This window comes from Salvia splendens, chromosome 2 (assembly GCF_004379255.2).
Source record: "Salvia splendens isolate huo1 chromosome 2, SspV2, whole genome shotgun sequence".
Taxonomy (NCBI): domain Eukaryota; kingdom Viridiplantae; phylum Streptophyta; class Magnoliopsida; order Lamiales; family Lamiaceae; genus Salvia; species Salvia splendens.
This window is the reverse complement of record NC_056033.1, coordinates 22,305,538-22,326,071: the sequence shown is the minus strand read 5'-3', so window position 1 is coordinate 22,326,071 and position 20,534 is coordinate 22,305,538. Positions and strand designations below refer to the sequence as shown.

At 50.3% G+C, this 20,534-nt stretch overlaps 2 protein-coding genes and 1 pseudogene across 2 annotated transcripts; all 3 read right to left on the bottom strand.

The window, feature by feature from the left end:
* Nucleotides 1–10,455: 10,455 nt before the first annotated feature.
* On the bottom strand, nt 10,456–13,070 carry LOC121776308. The gene is made up of 2 exons (XM_042173487.1): nt 12,821–13,070; nt 10,456–11,343 (listed from the first exon to the last, which is right to left on the bottom strand). Exons 1-2 carry the CDS (start codon nt 12,989–12,991, stop codon nt 10,456–10,458), a joined length of 1,059 nt encoding a protein of 352 aa, XP_042029421.1. The 5' UTR covers nt 12,992–13,070.
* Nucleotides 11,390–12,825, bottom strand: LOC121791744 (replication factor C subunit 3). Its single transcript, XM_042189596.1, has one exon. It carries the CDS (start codon nt 12,689–12,691, stop codon nt 11,627–11,629), a length of 1,065 nt encoding a protein of 354 aa, XP_042045530.1. The 5' UTR covers nt 12,692–12,825; the 3' UTR covers nt 11,390–11,626.
* A 3,778-nt stretch (nt 13,071–16,848) lies between the features above and the next one.
* On the bottom strand, nt 16,849–20,172 carry LOC121791734 (annotated as a pseudogene).
* Nucleotides 20,173–20,534: the final 362 nt, after the last annotated feature.

Here is a 20,534-nt window from a genome sequence, read left to right as displayed (position 1 = left end):
ATGCCGCTCCATCAAAACCAGGGTCGAGCAGCCTACAATCTTCCGTTGCCTCCGCAAAATCTACCATCTCGGCTTGCCGGTTGGTATCACTTCCGACTCTGTCTTGGTGAGATAGCATGGTGTTGAAATCGCCACCGATGATCCAAGGTGTTCCCTCAAGAGGCCCGGCAATCTCTCTCATCTTGTCCCATAAGTGATGTCTTTCAGCCCTTGTACATTTGGCGTACACGGCTGAGATGGCCACCGGCCTAGCAAGGCGGTGGGATTTGAGGTACCCGTGAAGAATTTGTTCCGAGTCAACCTCAATATCAAAAGTGGACCCCTCTTCCGCAAACATCCAAATCTTCTCGTTCGTGTTCGAACCAATGAAGGACAGCCCCAAGGCCTTAGAGAAACGGTCCGGGTCCGGTTGTGTGAGCGGTTCCATTATTGCAAGAAATAAAACATTATGACAACCAATTAGTCTTTTCAGAACGTTTTGAGTGGGCGCATTCGCGATCCCCCTCACGTTCCAAAACATGAGATTGTACGACATTATTAACAAGAAGGGTGCGTACCCAAAGAGGTTGAAGGCCCTCCTTGATAGTCAGTACGGTGTTGCTCATTGTTCGGAGCGACCTCCTCGGCGTCCTCGGCCGAACTGTTGCCTCCTAACTTCTCGGCCCCCACGTGCAATTCCATAAGGTCTTCGTCCGCATCCCCACAATTCTCAACATCAAATTCTCCGTTCTCCATGAGAGTATAATATTGGTTAGTGCTCATGTGGTTCTTTGCCGAGAAGAACCCACGCCCCCTTGTCAAAGCATGGCGCGCGCCTCCTCTCGGATTCCCTCGCCGAACTGGTGAGACCAAGCTCCTCGCATTGGGGGAGCCCCACTCCACGTCCATGTTCCCACGTGGTGTTGGTGGTTCGGTGGTGGGATGCAATGGATTCCCCCGGTTCGGTGGGGACTTCCCAATCTCGATCCCGGCAATGAGCCCGGCAATCTGAGTTCCGGAGCTCGGACCGCTCCCCAAAGTAGAGTCACCCTTGGAGTTCGGTCCCTCCCAGGAAGTATCACCGGAGTCCTCCCCATTTGTTTTGTTATTGTTTGGTCGATCACCGGCCTTGCCTTGCTTCTTCCCCTGATGTTTCCATTCGTTGGAGCTGGAGGCATTCTTCCCCATATCTTGCTTCCCCTTCTCGGTCTGTCTCTCGGGTTGTGGCTGTTTTGGCGGGCCGTTGTGGTAGTTTCTCTTTGGCGGCCGTTCCTTCTTGCCCGTCGCATAGCACACCTCACTTGCATGGCCGACATGTTTGCATTCTCGGCAATATGATGGTATCTTATCCCATCGGACTCGCTGCACCGTTTCTCGCCCACCAAGATCGAGGATTATCTCTTCGGTAGGTGGTTTTGTGATGTCTATCTCGACGCAAATTCGGGCAAATGAAAGCCGAGTCTTGTTTGCCGTGGCTCGATCAATTTGTATTGGATTGCCGAGAAGCTTGCCGATGGCGAATAAGGCGGATTGGTCGAAAAGATGAATGGGGAGGCCAATTAGGTTGCACCAAATTGCCGCAATGGGGGACTCGCAGTAAGCATCAAAGTCCGGGGACCATTTGAAGACCCTCATCGGGTGTCGGTCAATGAGCCAAACGGGCGTACCCGTTGGGCCTCCAAGGATTCGGGCATAGTCCGCCAAGTCCTCGCATTGAATGAGAATATGTTTAGCATTAATGTACTTCCAACTAAATCCACACCGAAGTTTAATATTATCGAGGGTCTTTTGGATTTGCAGTCCCGTAGGGATAGAGTGAGAGAACTTACCCACAATGGCGTGTCCCATGCTCTCAGCAAGCTTTTGAGTTTCCGCTCCGGAGAAGTAAATGGCCGGGATGCCGTCGGACACTGAAGCAAATCCAATGTTCTGGAGCTTATCCGGTTCAAAGGCTTGGGGGCCGGTAGGGTCAGTCGAGCCTTTGAGCATGTCCGCCATCGTTTTCGGCCGACCGGGGTGGCTTGCGGCGCCTTCACCCCGGCCTTGTAGAGTGTTACTCGCCAAGCCCGACGGGGTACCCTTAAGCAAGTCCGCCATCGATTTCGGCCACGGCGAGGGCCCCGGTGTAGCTTCTACCCCCCCAAGTTGATTAACTACATTCGGCCCTTGTGTTGCGGCATCCGTCGCGGACTTAGGTGTGTTTCCATTTCTCTTCGGATTGTTGAGTTCGGCTTCTCCATTCTCGGTGTGGATCTTCTCGGCACCTACGTTGCCGTTGTGTGCCCTTCTCGGCTTTTCCATTCTCGGCTTTTCGGCTTTTTCTTTCTCGGTGTGGATCTTCTCGGCTTTTTCCTTCTCGGTGAGGATCTGTTCGGCATCATCCATAGGCGTATCGTTGGGTGTTGGTGTGTCTCTTGTCACTGCAACCATCTCGGCACTAGGCGTGGTCTTGTTCGTCGTCTCGATAAAAGGCTTTTCTCGGTAGACGTTAGGGTTCGACTTCGGTCGCGGCTGGCCGAGCTCCGCACTGTAATGTTCCGAACTAGCCTCAAACGTAGCTCGGAGCTTGCTAGTTCGTCCTCGTTCGAGAGGGGGAAAGTCCTCAAGAGAGGGTTCATTCCCATCCCGAGGTGTGTGTGTGACACTTTGCATGCATCCCGAAGAGTTTAGGGGGAACTCCAGTGGTTTGTGACCGGCCGTAATGAGAGGTTGCGCAACCAATGTGTCTAGCATCTCCGCCGAGTCCAAGGCGGCTAAGTGGATGATTTCGGCCTTTGTTGGTTGCGTTGGGGCCTCCACGACAATCGTCTCACGTGAGCTCTTGGGACGGAAAGGAGTTAGCCCACTTTCGGAAGGAGGTTTTGGTCTCCAAGCCAATTCGGGAAAGTTGGGTTGCTGCAAAAAGGAGCTAGATTTTTGTTGTTTTGGGGGCTCAACGGATGCATTGGGGCCAGCATCACGTGGTGTTCCGAAGTGGCAAGGCGCCAAGGAACTTTCGGAAAGTGATTTTGTTGTTGTGCCCATTTCGGGCAAGTTGACTATCGCGTCCACCAAGGCCTTTTGACCCATGCTAGAGCCATCTCTCTCCGAGCAGCCATCATGTGGGGGGGTTGTGCTCTCCTCCGTCACCGGTCCCCGCGTTTGCGCCGGCCGCAAGGTCATCGGCCGGAGCGTTGCCAACAGTTCTGGCGCCGGCAAGTTCTTCATTAATCTTAGCTTCATCTTCACCGTTGGGATTAGGGGAGGGCTCCATCGACGTCGGGAAGATGGGGCCTTTGCATTTTGGACTTCCGACCGGCGAGCTCCCTTCGGCCCCGAAATCAATCTTCTTCCTAAGTTGCTTGTCCTCCGGCATCGGTGAGGGTACGAACCTTTTCCGACCAGTGCCTTTGGTGGGAGGGGCTGGTGTACTTTTCCGTGCCTTCACCTTCATTTTCAAAGTTTTCCTCGCCACTTTCTTGCAGGGAAAAATTATGGAGGGAGACTCCTCCGACGTGAAAGTCATTGGCTGGTCCGAGAGAGGGTCCTCGGCCGACCGGAGGACCATTAGCTGGTCCGAGATGGTGCGCGGTTCTTCGGACTCCGGGGGGGGATCCGGCAGGAGCTCCGGCATGATCGAGAGAGTGAGTCGAGTCACCAGCCGCTCCGGAGCTTTGTTCGTGCCTTAGCCAAAGGAGTGGGTTGGTTGGTGAGAGTCCGAGGTCGGGAGGGGGTGGTGGGTGGCTGGTGGAGCGGGGGCGTGAGGGGGACCGTCGACAGTGGTGAGCCGAGTGAGAATGGGGTAGGCGGCGATGTGGGAACTCAAAACGTGGTGGGGGATTCTAGAGAGAAGGGAGAGCGTCTCTCTCTAACTTACAATTCTGCATTTCCTACAATCTTCCGTTGCCTCCGCAAAATCTACCATCTCGGCTTGCCGGTTGGTATCACTTCCGACTCTGTCTTGGTGAGATAGAATGGTGTTGAAATCGCCACCGATGATCCAAGGTGTTCCCTCAAGAGGCCCGGCAATCTCTCTCATCTTGTCCCATAAGTGATGTCTTTCAGCCCTTGTACATTTGGCGTACACGGCTGAGATGGCCACCGGCCTAGCAAGGCGGTGGGATTTGAGGTACCCGTGAAGAATTTGTTCCGAGTCAACCTCAATATCAAAAGTGGACCCCTCTTCCGCAAACATCCAAATCTTCCCGTTCGTGTTCGAACCAATGAAGGACAGCCCCAAGGCCTTAGAGAAACGGTCCGGGTCCGGTTGTGTGAGCGGTTCCATTATTGCAAGAAATAAAACATTATGACAATCAATAAGTCTTTTCAGAACGTTTTGAGTGGGCGCATTCGCGATCCCCCTCACGTTCCAAAACATGAGATTGTACGACATTATTAACAAGAAGGGTGCGTACCCAAAGAGGTTGAAGGCCCTCCTTGATAGTCAGTGCGGTGTTGCTCTTTGTTCGGAGCGACCTCCTCGGCGTCCTCGGCCGAACTGTTGCCTCCTAACTTCTCGGCCCCCACGTGCAATTCCATGGGGTCTTCGTCCGCATCCCCACAATTCTCAACATCAAATTCTCCGTTCTCCATGAGAGAATAATATTGGTTAGTGCTCATGTGGTTCTTTGCCGAGAAGAACCCACGCCCCCTTGTCAAAGCATGACGCGCGCCTCCTCTCGGATTCCCTCGCCGAACTGGTGAGACCAAGCTCCTCGCATTGGGGGAGCCCCACTCCACGTCCATGTTCCCACATGGTGTTGGTGGTTCGGTGGTGGGATGCAATGGATTCCCCCGGTTCGGTGGGGACTTCCCAATCTCGATCCCGACAATGAGCCCGGCATTTTGAGTTCCGGAGCTCGGTCCGCTCCCAAAAGTAGAGTCACCCTTGGAGTTCGGTCCCTCCCAGGAAGTACCACCGGTATCCTCCCCATTTGTTTTGTTATTGTTTGGTCGATCACCGGCCTTGCCTTGCTTCTTCCCCTGATGCTTCCATTCATTGGAGCTGGAGGCATTCTTCCCCATATCTTGCTTCCCCTTCTCGGTCTGTCTCTCAGGTTGTGGCTGTTTTGGCGGGCCGTTGTGGTAGTTTCTCTTTGGCGGCCGTTCCTTCTTGCCCGTCGCATAGCACACCTCACTTGCATGGCCGACATGTTTGCATTCTTGGCAATATGATGGTATCTTGTCCCATCGGACTCGCTGCACCGTTTCTCGCCCACCAAGGTCGAGGATTATCTCTTCGGTAGGTGGTTTTGTGATGTCTATCTCGACGCAAATTCGGGCAAATGAAAGCCGAGTCTTGTTTGCCGTGGCTCGATCAATTTGTATTGGATTGCCGAGAAGCTTGCCGATGGCGAATAAGGCGGATTGGTCGAAAAGATGAATGGGGAGGCCAATTAGGTTGCACCAAATTGCCGCAATAGGGGACTCGCAGTAAGCATCAAAGTCCGGGGACCATTTGAAGACCCTCATCGGGTGTCGGTCAATGAGCCAAACGGGCGTACCCCTTGGGCCTCCAAGGATTCGGGCATAGTCCGCCAAGTCCTCGCATTGAATGAGAATATGTTTAGCATTAATGTACTTCCAACTAAATCCACATCGAAGTTTAATATTATCGAGGGTCTTTTGGATTTGCAGTCCCGTAGGGATAGAGTGAGAGAACTTACCCACAATGGCGTGTCCCATGCTCTCAGCAAGCTTTTGAGTTTCCGCTCCGGAGAAGTAGATGGCCGGGATGCCGTCGGACACTGAAGCAAATCCAATGTTCTGGAGCTTATCCGGCTCAAAGGCTTGAGGGCCGGTAGGGTCAGTCGAGCCTTTAAGCATGTCCGCCATCGTTTTCGGCCGACCGGGGTGGCATGAGGCGCCTTCACCCCGGCCTTGTAGAGTGTTACTCGCCGAGCCCGACGGGGTACCCATAAGCAAGTCCGCCATCGATTTCGGCCACGGCGAGGACCCCGGGGTAGCTTCTACCCCCCCAAGTTGATTAACTACATTCGGCCCTCGTGTTGCGGCATCCGCCGTGGACTTAGGTGTATTTCCATTTCTCTTCGGATTGTTGAGTTCGGCTTCTCCGTTCTCGGTGTGGATCTTCTCGGCACCTACGTTGCCGTTGTGTGCCCTTCTCGGCTTTTCCATTCTCGGCTTTTCGGCTTTTTCTTTCTCGGTGTGGATCTTCTCGACTTTTTCCTTCTCGGTGAGGATCTGTTCGGCATCATCCATAGGCGTATCGTTGGATGTTGGTGTGTCTCTTGTCACTGCAACCATCTCGGTACTAGGCGTGGCCTTGTTCGTCGTCTCGATAAAAGGCTTTTCCCGGTAGTCGTTAGGGTTCGACTTCGGTCGCGGCTGGCCGAGCTCCGCACTGTAATGTTCCGAACTAGCCTCAAACGTAGCTCGGAGCTTGCTAGTTCGTCCTCGTTCGAGAGGGGGGAAGTCCTCAAGAGAGGGTCCATTCCCATCCCGAGGTGTGTGTGTGACACTTTGCATGCATCCCGAAGAGTTTAGAGGGAACTCTGGTGGTTTGTGACCGGCCGTAATGAGAGGTTGCGCAACCAATGTGTCTAGCATCTCCGCCGAGTCCAAGGCGGCTAAGTGGATGATTTCGGCCTTTTTTGGTTGCGTTGGGGCCTCCACGACAATCATCTCACGTGAGCTCTTGGAACGGAAAGGAGTTAGCGCACTTTCGGAAGGAGGTTTTGGTCTCCAAGCCAATTCGGGAAGGTTGGGTTGCTGCAGAAAGGAGCTAGATTTTTGTTGTTTTGGGGGCTCAACGGATGCATTGGGGCCAGCATCACGTGGTGTTCCGAAGTGGCAAGGCGTCAAGGAACTTTCGGAAAGTGATTTTGTTGTTGTGCCCATTTCGGGCAAGTTGACTAGCGCGTCCACCAAGGCCTTTTGACCCATGCTAGAGCCATCTCTCTCCAAGCAGCCATCATGTGGGGGGTTGTGCTCTCCTCCGTCACCGGTCCCCGCGTTTGCGCCGGCCGCAAGGTCATCGGCCGAAGCGTTGCCAACAGTTCCGGCGCCGGCAAGTTCTTCATTAATCTTAGCTTCATCTTCACCGTTGGGATTAGGGGAGGGCTCCATCGACGTCGGGAAGATGGGGCCTTTGCATTTTGGACTTCCGACCGGCGAGCTCCCTTCGGCCCCGAAATCAATCTTCTTCCTAAGTTGCTTGTCCTCCGGCATCGGTGAGGGTACGAACCTTTTCCGACCAGTGCCTTTGGTGGGAGGGGCTGGTGTACTTTTCCGTGCCTTCACCTTCATTTTCAAAGTTTTCCTCGCCATTTTCTTGCAGGGAGAAATTATGGCGGAAGACTCCTCCGACGTGAAAGTCATTGGCTGGTCCGAGAGAGGGTCCTCGGCCGACCGGAGGACCATTAGCTGGTCCGAGATGGTGCGCGGTTCTTCGGACTCCGGGGGGGGATCCGGCGGGAGCTCCGGCATGATCGAGAGAGCGAGTCGAGTCACCAGCCGCTCCGGAGCTTTGTTCGTGCCTTAGCCAATGGAGTGGGTTGGTTGGTGAGAATCCGAGGTCGGGAGGGTGGTGGGTGGCTGGTGGAGCGGGGGCGTGAGGGGGACCGTCGACGGTGGAGAGCCGACTGAGAATGGGGGTAGGCGGCGATGTGGGAACTCAAAACGTGGTGGGGGATTCTAGAGAGAAGGGAGAGCGTCTCTCTCTAACTTACCATTCTCTCTCTAACTTATCATCCTATTTCCAGAAAAAAATCATACATACATTTCCTTAATCGACTCAAAACCAAGCAACTTAGAACTCAAAGTAGTGATCAAAATATACCTCCGAGACAATGCATCAGCCACAATGTTTTCTTTTCCCTTTTTGTATTTGATTACATAGGGAAATGATTCAATGAATTCCACCCACTTAACATGTCTCTTGCTAAGCTTACCTTGACCTTTCAAGTACTTGAGAGATTCATGATCCGTATGAATTACAAACTCTCTAGGCCACAAGTAATGCTGCCATGTTTCCAAAGCTCTAACCAAAGCATATAACTCCTTGTCATACATTGGATAGTTCAATTGAGCTCCTTTCAACTTTTCGCTAAAGTAAGTGATTGGCTTTCCATCCTGCAACAAAAACAGCTCCTATGCCTACTCCAGATTCATCACATTCAAGCTCAAACGTGTTATCAAAGTTAGGCAAAGAAAGAATTGGTGCAGTTGTACGTTTTTCTTTAAGGAGATTAAAAGCATGCTCTTGTTTTTCTCCCCAATAAAAACAAACATCCTTTTTCACAATTTCATTCAAAGGTGCAATGTTGAGCGTCCCCCGAAGAGGAATTACAATAATGTAACACCGAGACAGCCACACCATGAGAGTCAAGGGGGAAGGGACAAAACGGAACAACCAAAGGAAATGGCTACCACTAACGAGTGGAAACATCAAAAGAAAAACAAAACGGAACAGCCAAAGGCCGGATCCTCGGCTAATGGCTCTGAGCCGAGGGAGTGGTCGGGTCCGGACATCATGGGCGAAGTGCATGGTAACTTTGACCTGGCTCCGGTTGCAAGCGTCCATGAAGGTGGTGAGAGTTCCTATGGCCGAGAAACCTTCGATAAAACCGTCGGAGTGCTTGCTAGCTCTACCCATCGTGGCGGTGAATTCCATGGAGCCACGAACAGGTACACGCCCTCACGACGAGGAGCGTTCACTTGTTGGAGAGGGGGCGCACGGGGAGCGGCAAGGGGCCGAGGGTCCCAAGCAGCCCGAAATGTCCTAAGCTCCAACCAATACTATTCTCTCATGGAGAATGAAGATTTCTTAGAAGATGATGATGAACTGGAGGGGGATGGAGATAAAGAGGGGATTCCCCGAACCATCCCTTTTGCCGATGGGGAAGATCCCATGCTCATGCATGAGGAGGAATGCCTAGGAGAGGAACGACTACGAATGGAGGAATTTCAGGGGGACCTCTCACGGTCACCGGGTAAGATACTTCCCCATTAATCATGTCTGTCAACTTTATGTTTTGGAACGTTTTTTTTTTTTTTTTTTTTTTTTTTTTTTTTTTTTTTTTTTTTTTTTAAAAACACCCCGAGGGGCGGAGGGTTGAGGCGGACCCACACCTGTGCATTACCAAAAACCAATCAAAACAGCCAACCATACACCGAGTCGCCCAAAAGTGACGACTCGCCAAGACATGACAAATTAGAGTACAAAGAGGGCCTCCCTAGCGACTAGGATGGTCATCTATCTACTCTCAAAATTCCTATTACAATTTGATGCAACCTTTGCATCCCCAACGACCTTTGTCCATCACCTAGTTAAGGCCCACAATAGGGATACCTCCGCAAGGGACATGCCCTCCTGGGTCAAGGACCTCGATGGTGCCCTCTATCTCCCGGTTGGGGGGCCCACATGCGACACTCATGGAGCAAATGCTCGAGTCATTCGCACCCGATGGGACACTCCCAAATGTCACCGTAGCAACATTCTCCTTCAAATGCCAATCATCACCGTTTGGAGCCTTGGTGTGCATACCGCCCTCATGTATCTTTCCCTTCCTCTTCCTCAACACCAATTGGAAGCCATCCTTGTCCACACTTGGGTGACTCCTACTAGCCACCCTTGGCTTTGCCGATCCCGCACCCGATGTACCCTCAAAGTTCTCCGCATGGTTGTTACAATCTTTGGCTTTATCCAATTGTCCAAAGGACGGTGGGGTGCCGGACCAAGCATCCGCCTTTGGACGCCACTCACGGCGGATGATCTTGGCGGGATGGCTCGAGTGGTTCTCCTTGGATGGTGCTCGGCGCTCCTTGTCTCTACCCCGAGCCTTTCTTCCTGTTGCATGGCAATCCTCTTTCTCATGCCCAACATGTTTACAATTAGCACAGAAAAGTGGAATACGGTCCCATGCCACTTTGTACCGTGAATCTTTGCCTCGGATATTAAGGATGATCTCTTTCGTCGGAGGAATAGAGATGTCAATCTCTATGCAAATCCTCGCGAAGGAGAGTCGGTTTTGATGGATTGTAGCATGATCGGCTTGTAGTGGCTTGCCTAGTAGTTTACCAATCGCCATGAGAGCCGATTCCTCATAAAGATGCGCCGGGATTCCCATGATGTTGCACCAAACGGCAACAACCGGCGACTCGAAGAAGGTATCAAAGTCCGGCGCCCACTTAAACACCCTCATCGGGTGGATCGCAACAAACCAAATGGGGTTCCCATTGGGGCCATTTAAGACCTTAGCATAGTCGGCCATCGCTTGGAATTGAATTAAGATATGCTTAGCGTTCAAGTATTTCCAAGTAAAAGAACCCACAAACCCCAAACCTCCAAGGCTTTTTTGAATTTGGGAGGAGGATGGGAGCGAGTGTGAGAACTTTCCAACGACGGCTAGCCCTAGCTTCTCCGAGAGGTCGTCCGTTTCTGAATCGGAGAAGGTAAGGGTTGGTGTGCCATCAAAGCATCCGGCCTTCCCCACGGCTTTAATCTTGGTGTCATCCAAAGGTATTGGCTCGGCCTTAAAGGCCTTGAACGTGGCTGATTCTCCTTCCACGCTCCCCGACCCCTTTTGGGGGTGGGGTAATTTCGCCCCCTTCCAAGCTCCCGCCGGCGGCACCAGGTTTTTCCGGCGAGTTTTCCGGCCGCTGTGCGTCGGGGGTCCGGTCCCCTTTGTGTTCTTCATGACCGATTGGTATGGGAGGAGGGTGTGTGGCACATGGAGTAGAATTTGAATTCAAATTGCCACTTACCCAAAGAGAGCCAACACTTCCTTCCCCATGCAAAGTAAGCTTTGTCTTTTCCCTCATTTGTGAGTCACATGCATCCAACTCCTCACATGTCACCCCCACATCAAGACAAGGATGCACATGCTCCCTTGTACCTTCCACATGCTGATGGTTGACCAGCACCATCTCCTTGGCTGTTACATCACCGTTCCGGCTGGCCGGCGCCGGCGAAGTTCCGGCTACCCCCTCAAAATCGGAGTCCTCTAAATCACACGTTGGTGTACTCCCCTCGTTTATTTGAGCTGATGCGTTCAGCACCTCCCCAACACAAGCTTGTTCAACCTCCGGCGACCCCCTCCCTTCACCCAGATTTGATGTCGACTCCTGCTTCGGTTCATCTACCTCCCGGGAGCTGGGTTTGAATGGGGGGTCCACTAGGTCATCGTCCGAGATTCCGGCAGCAAAATACCGCTCATGGTCGAGAAGGAGTAAGTGACCCGTAGCTGTTTCGAAGGGGCCCGGCTTCGCCATTTGAGCAAACGTTCTCCTCGGATACCCATCGGAAGGCAGCTCTCCTTCCGGCGACGCCGTCCCCTCATCATTTTTTCCGGCGAGTAGCTCCTCGGCCATTTCGAAGATCATTTTCTTCTTGATTCGACTAACCCCCGAAATAGTCTCAAGGCCTGCGCGTTTTTTTTTTTTTTTTTTTTTTTTTTTTTTTTTTTTCATAGTGTTCAAACCATTCATTTCAATCTCAGTTTGGTCTGTTCAAATTTGAAGTTTAGAGGAATTCAAGAGACAGAGAAATGAAACATGATTACATTGGACATGCTGTTATGAGTCTTATGACATGAATGCCAATCAAAGTACAACTGCAGAGCTGATAACGATCGGATAAAAATCCTCTCTTCTTCATTACGGAAGTTCAGCCAAAAGTACTCTTCCCATCTGGATACGCACAACTTCAGCCGAATGTCTCGATGAGGAAACCCTTGTAGATGCTCATGAACTTGGCTACAAATGCTTCAAGGTGAAATATTGCTTTCTGTCCAAGACGCAACCTATGTTCATAATAAGCTGCCCAATGAGAGATCTCATGCTTGAGCTCAGAGTCCAATTTCTTCAGCAGTTCATAAAGCAATCTCTTTAAAATGATTTCTGGAGGGATACAATTAACAAGTAACTCATATAGCTTTCCACGGACCTCAAACAACCTTTTAGGACTCTGCTCCTTAAATATGCTTGATGCTATTTCAGAAACATATTCCTCCCAATCCATAGGTGGTATAGCTTGGTTGGATGTAAAAGGATACTGTTGGACACGACAAGTCTCAAATAACAGTATTGCCCTCCTCAGGCTTCGATTAGATTGATGTGCTATCCGGTCAGCAAATCCAGGAGGAAGTTGCAATGATTCCTTCTTGCCAATAAATTCCAACACCTTCATGATCTCTCCTTCCGTCGGTGCATTTATACGCATGTTCAGACAACGAGAGCGGATGGCTTCAGAGACCTTGGAAGAGCTATTACAGCAGAGAATTAGGCGGCAAGATGCACTATATTTCTCCATCGTTCTTCGCAGAGAGTGCTGGGCTTCCCTTGAGAGTTTGTCAACCTCATTCAACACTAGAACTTTGAAACCCTTCCTTCCCTTGACGTCAATTGGTCGGTTCTTTGCCATTTCCTTAATAATCTCTTGAACCACATACCGGTCCTGAAATCCCGCATCGCTGGGATTCAGTTCAACATGGTGTGTGCTTGATACTGTTGTAAGCTCTACATCAATTGCTCTCGACCCAGCATCAACTCTCCAAGCTTTGTTTTCCACTTTAACCTTGTCAGCTCCGGGGCCAAAGATTTGTCTGAGAAGGGCCATGATAAGGGTTTTTTTACCCGACCCGGATGGCCCATAGAATAGGAGATGAGGACAATCCTGCTCAGTCACCAGTTTCTTCAGATTTTGGGCAATATCTTCGTGGACCAGAACCTTGTCTAGGGTTTTGGGACGATATTTATCCACCCACAACATTTCTTCTTCGAATTGAATAAGCACTTGCTTCTCCTCTTTAAAGATCTACACACGCACACAATCAGAGAAGAGTGATTGTGGAAAAGCTACTATGCGGGGTGGGGCATAGTCGTGGAGAGGAGGGGAAAGGCCTGCGCGTTTCAGCTCACTTCGGCCTCTCTCGGGGAAAGGAGTCCCGGCCCTCTTTGTCTTTGGCCGTGGGATGAGAGGGAGATTCCGTTCCGGCGAGTGAGGAGATTGGGTCGTGTGAGATGAGACCGTAGCAGCCTCAACCGCCGGTTCACCACCGGACTTCACCATGTGTCGGATGCAACAATCACATTTCACCTCCCTCAAAGGGGAGGGAGGGAGAGAGGGCGGATTCTAGTGAGAAGGGAGAGCGTCTCTCTCTTATGTTTTGGAACGTTAGGGGAGTTGCTAACGCGCCTACCCAAAATGTTCTTAAAAGATTAATTAAGACTCATAATATTCACTTTCTTGCAATAATGGAGCCGCTCACAAGCCCTAACCCGGAGAAGTTCTCAAAGGCTTTGGGGCTGGCTTTCCAAGGCTCGAATAGAAATGGGAAGATCTGGGTGTTTGTTGAGGAAGGGGCCAGCTTCGTGGCCGAGAGAGATACGGATCAGGCCCTATCCGGCCGCTTTGGATCTCCTCGCCTTGCTAGCCACTTGTGTGTCTCGGCGATTTACGCAAAATGCACGAGGACAAACGACTTCATATATGGGATGAATTGAGGGAGTGCTCTATACTTTTGGAGGGTACACCCTGGATGATTGGAGGGGACTTCAATACCATTCTCCATCCGCGAGACAGAGTAGGGAGTGACACAAACCGCCAAGCTGAAATGGTGGACTTTGCGGAGGCCATTGAGGACTGCAGGATACTAGACCCGGGATTTGATGGGTCGGAGTTCACGTGGGCCAAGAATGGCCTTTTTGAAAGATTGGATAGAATCCTTGTGAACGAACGATGGGCACAAACCTTGGAAACTACTCGGGTGACGAACCTGCCCCGGATTGCCTCGGACCACGGGCCTGTGTTGGTAAGATGCAAAGTGACAAGCAACAACAGCGGGGGTAGGCCATTCAGGTTCCAAAACATGTGGGTTAGGCATGAGGGATTTGAGGACCTTGTTCGGGGAGATTGGAGCCAACCGACGGAGTTCGAAGGCCTCCTCAATTTCCAAATCAAACTTGCTCGACTAAAGAGAATCCTAAAGGTGTGGAACAAGGAGACCTTTGGGAACATCCATAACAACCTCAGGGATATGGAGGTGAAAATCGCACTGGCCCAAAGCGATTTCGAAGAAAGGCCAACCCCGGAGAACAGGACAGAGATCAATAGATGCATTGCCGAGTACATTCGACTCCTTAAAATGGAGGAGGACTTCTGGCGACAAAAGGCTACCCTAAGACGGCTAGGGGAGGGCGACAAGAATACTAAATTCTACCAAAGTTGGGTCAAACAAAAAAGGATCCGCATGCGCATCCACAAGATCAATGTGGGCGGCCGGGAGATCTTGGACGAAATGGAGATAAGAAGTTCGGCAGTGGAGTTCTTCCAAGACCTCCTGGCCCCGAGGCCCCTCACTTTGTCCGAGCCAGACCTTGATTTGATCCATCAACTCCCACCCTTGGATGAAGTGGCTGCTCTCCCCGACCCCCCATCCGCAGAGGAAGTTAAAAAGGCTGTTTTTGACATCTCCGGGGACAGTGCCCCAGGGCCGGATGGTTTCACGGCCTTGTTCTACCAGGCCTGTTGGGCGACGGTTGGGCCGGACGTGGTGGCGGCTATAGGCCAATTCTTCGGGGGTGCCTACCTCCCACGTAGCGTCACTGTCACAAGCATTGTCCTCATCCCAAAAAAGCTTGTGCCGGAGTCGTGGAGAGACTACCGCCCCATTAGCCTGTGCAACGTCGTCAACAAGATTATCACAAAGTTAATGTCGAAGAGAATGACTTCGCTCATCCCTATGGTAATCTCACCAAACCAGAGTGGATTTGTGAAGGGACGGCTCCTCAATGATAATGTCCTTTTGGCACAGGAGATGTTCCATGAGCTCTCGAGATGTGCGCCGGCCCCTAATGTCGCGGTAAAAATCGATATGGCTAAGGCCTACGACCGAGTACAATGGCCCTTTCTTTTGAAAGTGCTACACCAGATGGGTTTCCCGGCCCCGTGGGTCTCTTTGATTGAGAGATGTGTGGGCTCGTTTTGGTTCTCGGTGCTGGTCAATGGCGCCCCCTCCGGGTTCTTTAAGTCCACCCGCGGCCTCAGACAGGGAGATCCAATATCTCCGACACTGCATTAAAATAAGCCACCTCGCCTACGCCGATGACATTGTGATATTCACACAAGCAGCGGAGGGACCTCTTAGGCGGCTGCGGACTTGCTTCGAGACATATGCCGGGGTTTCCGGGCAGCAGATTAACTTGGCAAAAAGCAACTTCTACATTGCCGAAAAACATGAAGGGTGCGCCAACATTATACAAAATGAAGGAGGCTTCGCACGAGGTACTTTCCTATTTTTGTACCTTGGAGTTCCTATTTATCGTGGTGTCAAACGTACAGATATGTTTATGTTCCTTCGGGAAAAGATTGCTGCACGAATCTCGGGGTGGGCTCATCGACACCTCTCCTTTGGAGGTAGGCTTACACTACTCCAAAGCACACTTGAAGCGGTGCCGCTGCACATTTTCCAGGCCATTGAACCAACATCCGTGGCCCTTAAGCAATTGGATCAGCAGATGGCCCGATTTTTTTGGGGATCGTCAACAGAGAGAAAAAAGACAGATTGGATTGGGTGGGATCAGATCTGCCTCCCCACCCCTGAAGGGGGTCTCGGCATTCGTAAGACCAAAGAAGTCCTCCGGGCCTTCAGTATCAAACTTTGGTGGAGGTTCCGGGAGCAAAATTCCCTTTGGGCTAGATACATGAAGGCCAAGTATTGTCATAAAAACTCCCCCCTTGCGGCCTCCCCTTCGGGGAGAAGTAGCCCGACATGGAAGCGGCTAATGAAAGTGAGAAATCAAGCAAATCCTCACATTAGATGGGTGATCGGTCAGGGCGATGCCTACTTTTGGGATGACATTTGGCTTGGTGAATCTCCCCTTCGCGAGATCTGCCTTGACGATAGGGACGCCTCATCGGCCAAGGTCTCGGACTACATTGGGGGTGGAACTTGGGATGAGGCTATGTTACGTCAAACTTCACAACCAGGCTGGAATGCCACAAGAGGTTATCACACAAATCCTTCATACCCCAATCATCGCGGGAGAAGGGTAAAAGGTATTTCTACTTCTACTCGTGATGGAGCTACACCCAAGCTGATCTACAAGGACAAGAAGATGGATCCATTGTTCATTCAAAGTGGACCAATTACAAGAGCTAGAGCTAAGAAGATAAAAGGAGTCCATGATGCTTTTAGTTGATGAAGTAAAAGCCCAATTCCAAGACCAATCTACATTGGGCCAAATGGTGAATATTATTCAAGTTAGTGGGCAGCCCAATGCATGAAGTTTTGAGTCACTATATATCACATTTTGGAGGCCCAAATTGAAGATACATGATGCATTTTCGTCCAAGTTGGAGCAACCAAAATGAAGAGTCATTTTTAAGTTACTTTTTGAGTTAAATAAGTGACTTTAGATGTCCTAAAGTCACACCAATAGTTTAGGAGTTACTTTTCACTTATTATGAGTCATTCTAAAGGTCTTAAGTTGTACTAATGATATGAGACTTTCAAGAGTCCATTCTAGCCTATAAATAGGCTTGTAAGCATGTCATTTGAGGACACCATTGATCAAATACGAAAATAGACTTTGTCTTGTGAGCTGAATTCTCTTTGTAGAGTTTTTCACTTGTTTGGAACTTATCAAGATACTTTGAGCAAGTTCTTGTGGCGTTCAACCATACCGAGGTTCTTGGCTGATCATATAGCCAACGGGTCGAGGTTTTCCAAGCTCTGGAAGTGGATCAAACCAGATTATCAATCAAGGGAGTCCGCTGCCAAACCTTATACGTGGGGTTCTTGGATCAATATATCCAACGGGTCCTTCGTCCTATCCCAATCCATATCATTTGGTATCACGAGCCATCTGGTATTGATCTATTCTTAGCTTTTTTTTAAAAAAAACAAGGTAGATTTTGATTTTATATCTGGATATTAGTTCAATAACTGAATAATAATCACTTTAAGCAATAGCATTACAAGAATTTGCCGCAGCATGTTCATTTCAGCAGTTCAGCAAAAACAGCACAGCTCAAAACTAAGGCAAGCGATTGATATGCAACCGATTCATTCCAAACATGATCAAGAACTACAATTATACATGTAGTTTTTACTAAGAAAACCTCCAAATCCGTGGGGGAAAAGGGTCAACAAAACCAACAGAAAAATAGCACCAAATATTATTAGATAATAGTAAGTCGAATCCAACTTGGCAATATCACATAATAAGCCACTCAGCAAGGCACAACTCCGACTGCTCTCCAGCATATCACTATTGCGGCTGTTGATAGTTTGCATATCCAGGATAGCCTCCATAATACATGTTTGGGTCTTGTGGTGGAGCAAATCCACCTTGCACCTCATGCCCCTGCGTTTTTTTTTTTTTTTTTTTTTTTTTTTTTTTTTTTAAAAGCACCCCGAGGGTGGAGGGTTAAGGCGGACCCACACCTGTGCATTACCAACAGCAATTGCAGCCAAAACAAACAACCATTGAGCCGCCCAAAAGTGACGGCTCACCACGACCAATTAGAGTACAACGAGGGCCTCCCAATAAACTAGGGTAGTCATCTAAATACTCTTAGCATCCCTATTACAATTATAATGATGCAGCCATCGCATCGTCAAAAACTTAAGTCCGTTACCTAGTTGAGGCCCGCGATAGGGGTGCCCCCACATGTGACAACCCCTCCCGGATCGAGGTCCTCGATGAAGCCCTCCATTTCCCGGCTTAGGAACCCACATGATACACTCATTGAGCCAATGCCCGGCTCACTTGGCGTTAACGAACTTCCATTTGAATCCATCGACGAAGTTGATGTTGGAAAGGGATTTTTGGATTTGTTGTGGTGTTGGGAGGGTGTGGGAGAACTTTCCGATAATGGCGTGCCCTACCTTGTCCACCAAGCACTTTGTTTCCTCGTTTGAGAATGTAAGCGAAGGGATCCCTTCACACCATCCGAATGTCCCCATCTCCGTGTCGTGATCAGCATCAAGGTTCACCGCGTCGGATTTCGGTGGTCCTCCACTATCCAGCCCGCACCCGTGTTCGCGGGCTTTTCATCTAGATCTGGCTCAACAGGTTGGGTCTCGGTTTGAGCGGCCTTGTCCGTGATGAATTCCAGCGAGTGACCCAACGTCGGCGGACTCCCAACGGGGGAGGCCACGTCGATGCCTACCTCAGATGCCGAGTGCTTGGGTAGGATTTCCGGCTGGTCCCTGTCCTGGTCCAGCAGCTTGTCCGGCGGGTCCGACGGGTTATCCGGCGCCGACGGCTTCCCGTTGAGCCCGGCCTCACCCCCTCCATTGTTATCCTCGGCCTTGAAATTTGTACCATCACCAGATTTGAATTGCAAGAGGCTTTGACCCATAAGGGAGTCACATGTCTCACTAGCTAGTACATGCCTATCCTTTTCCGGAAATGGTGCAGCAAGAGTGGGTGGGTCAAAAAGCATGTTGGCACCATACCTTTCTGAGGATGTGTCCTCGTCCAAGACAGCTGCACTTGCAGCCGCCTCCACGCGCGTTGACCGGAGTACCCCTTGTGCAACGGCCTCATTCACCTCCGGCAATGCACCCTCCAACCGAGTTCCGGTCACGACTTCCGGCTGGTGCCTGGCCGAGCCGTCCTTTTGTCCCATGGAGAAACGGAGCTCCCCCGCGAGTAATGGGAGAACTCCCGGCACCACCTCAAACGCTCCGGTGTTGGCTTCAAAAGGGCCAGGTCGTGCCTTTCTCTTCCACCGGCCCTTCTCTCTCTCCCCGGGCAGGGAGCTCCAACCGTCTTTTCCGGCAATGGCGCTACCTCCACCATTAGTTCCGGCAATAAGCTCATCGAACTCAAAGACAATCTTCTTCCTCACCCTTTCGGTCTCCGTCAATGGCACACAAGCGCTGCGTTTTGTATTACCACCGTTTTTAATGGGGTGGGGAGTGGCTGACTTTTTCATATTCCGTTTCGCATTAGTTGGTCGGAAAACCCATTTCGGCGAGGGAAAGGGACTCGTGCCCTTGACCTCCTTCCCCGGTGAGTCCCTTCCGGGCTGGACCATGACCGACGTTAGGCCGGCCGCATATCCACCTCACCCAAAGGTGAGGGAGACCGTCGGCGTTGGACGTGAGATGGTTGGGGCAAGACTTTCTCACCTCATGCCCCTGCGTGTACCCATAGTAAGCACCCCCTCCCCACTGGTTTTGATCTTGCTGAGTCTGCTTGTTCGAAGGACTGCGTCCGCACGAAAGACGGATGTTCTCCCCTCCTAGCAGAGTCCCATTTAAGTTTGCTAAAGCTTGCTCAGCACAGGACCTATCAGAAAACTGAACAAATCCACAACGCTTTCCAACTGGTATTTTCACATGTACCACATCACCATACTGTGAGAATACTTGTCTCAAATGGTCGTCCGTCACGTTGGAATCTAGACCGCCAACAAATATTGTTGTATTATTGGGGTCACTTTCACCCTGAGTTCCTTGAGGATTTTGAAATGAAGCGTTCTGAGTTGGTGCATTCATAGGTTTTTTGTTAGCTGCAGGCCCAATCCGCATGGGCCTAGTTGAACAGAGAACACCGTTCATTTCACTCATAGCATGCTGTTGCTCTCTCTCATCCACAAACTTAACAAATCCATAGCCGAAGAGCGTCCAGTGACCCTATCTATAACAACTTTTGCACCCTTAATAGATTGGTAGACAACCTTAAACGTTTCCTGCATGACATAATCTGTAACATCCCCAGCCAAATCTCCCACAAAAATTGTGTACTCAGGAGAGTCATCTGCACGCTTATCTCCCGCACCAAGACTAGCCCAGTTCAGTCGGAAGCTCTGTTCAGCATTAGGCATCAGTGCACCATTATATTATTGCAATATACTTTCAGCAGAACCATGACTCCTGAACTCCAGGAAGCCATACCCCTCAGATTGGCCAGTTTGCTTGTTGTGAATCACCTTAGCAGATACTAGCTCACCAGAGTTGTAGAAGCAGGATGTGAGATAGTTCTCGTCCATCCAGAACTGAAGGTCTCCAATCCATAGAGATCGAACCTCGTCGGCGGCGCCACCAGCAGCTGCGTTGGTTTACGGCGCACCGTAGTGCTGTTGTTGCTGCTGCTGCTGAGGCCAGACATGAGGAGGCTGCGGTGGCATGGTCATCCACTGCTGCTGATGGGGCTGTTGCTGATCCATCCCCATAGGTTGTGGCGCCATTCCTCCTGGTTGCTGCATCATTCTCGGCTGGAGCTAAACCCTAATTCAAACCACGGCAAAATTGGGGGGTTTGAAAGGATCTATTCTTAGCTTTACCTTACATTCATATCTTAGTTTCAAAAAAAAAATCGAAAAAAAAAAGTGAGAAAGGCTAGCACAACTTTATCTTCATTTTATCTAGTTGTTGCAAAAAGAAAAAAAAAAAGGGGCCAAAAAAAAAAAAAGTACATATAGTAAACATCTTTACCTTCTTTTATCCATTATCTTTTTTTGCTTTACAAAAAGAAGCAAACAAAAAAACCAGAAAAAAAAACCCAAATACATTTTTCACATCATTTTCTCGACCATTTCCTTTCATCCTTCATTCAAGGGCTAAAGTTGGTTGATTGCTATTTGTTCTTGTTTGTTC

Coding starts and splice junctions, on each gene's coding strand:
- LOC121791744 (XM_042189596.1), bottom strand. CDS start 12,691: ATGTTGTGGGTGGATAAATATCGTCCCAAAACCCTAGACAAGGTTCTG.
- LOC121776308 (XM_042173487.1), bottom strand. CDS start 12,991: ATGGTGAAGTCCGGTGGTGAACCGGCGGTTGAGGCTGCTACGGTCTCA. Junction 11,344..12,820: donor GTGAGCTGAAACGCGCAGGC/CTTTCCCCTCCT, acceptor AAACGCGCAGGC/CTTGAGACTATTTCGGGGGT.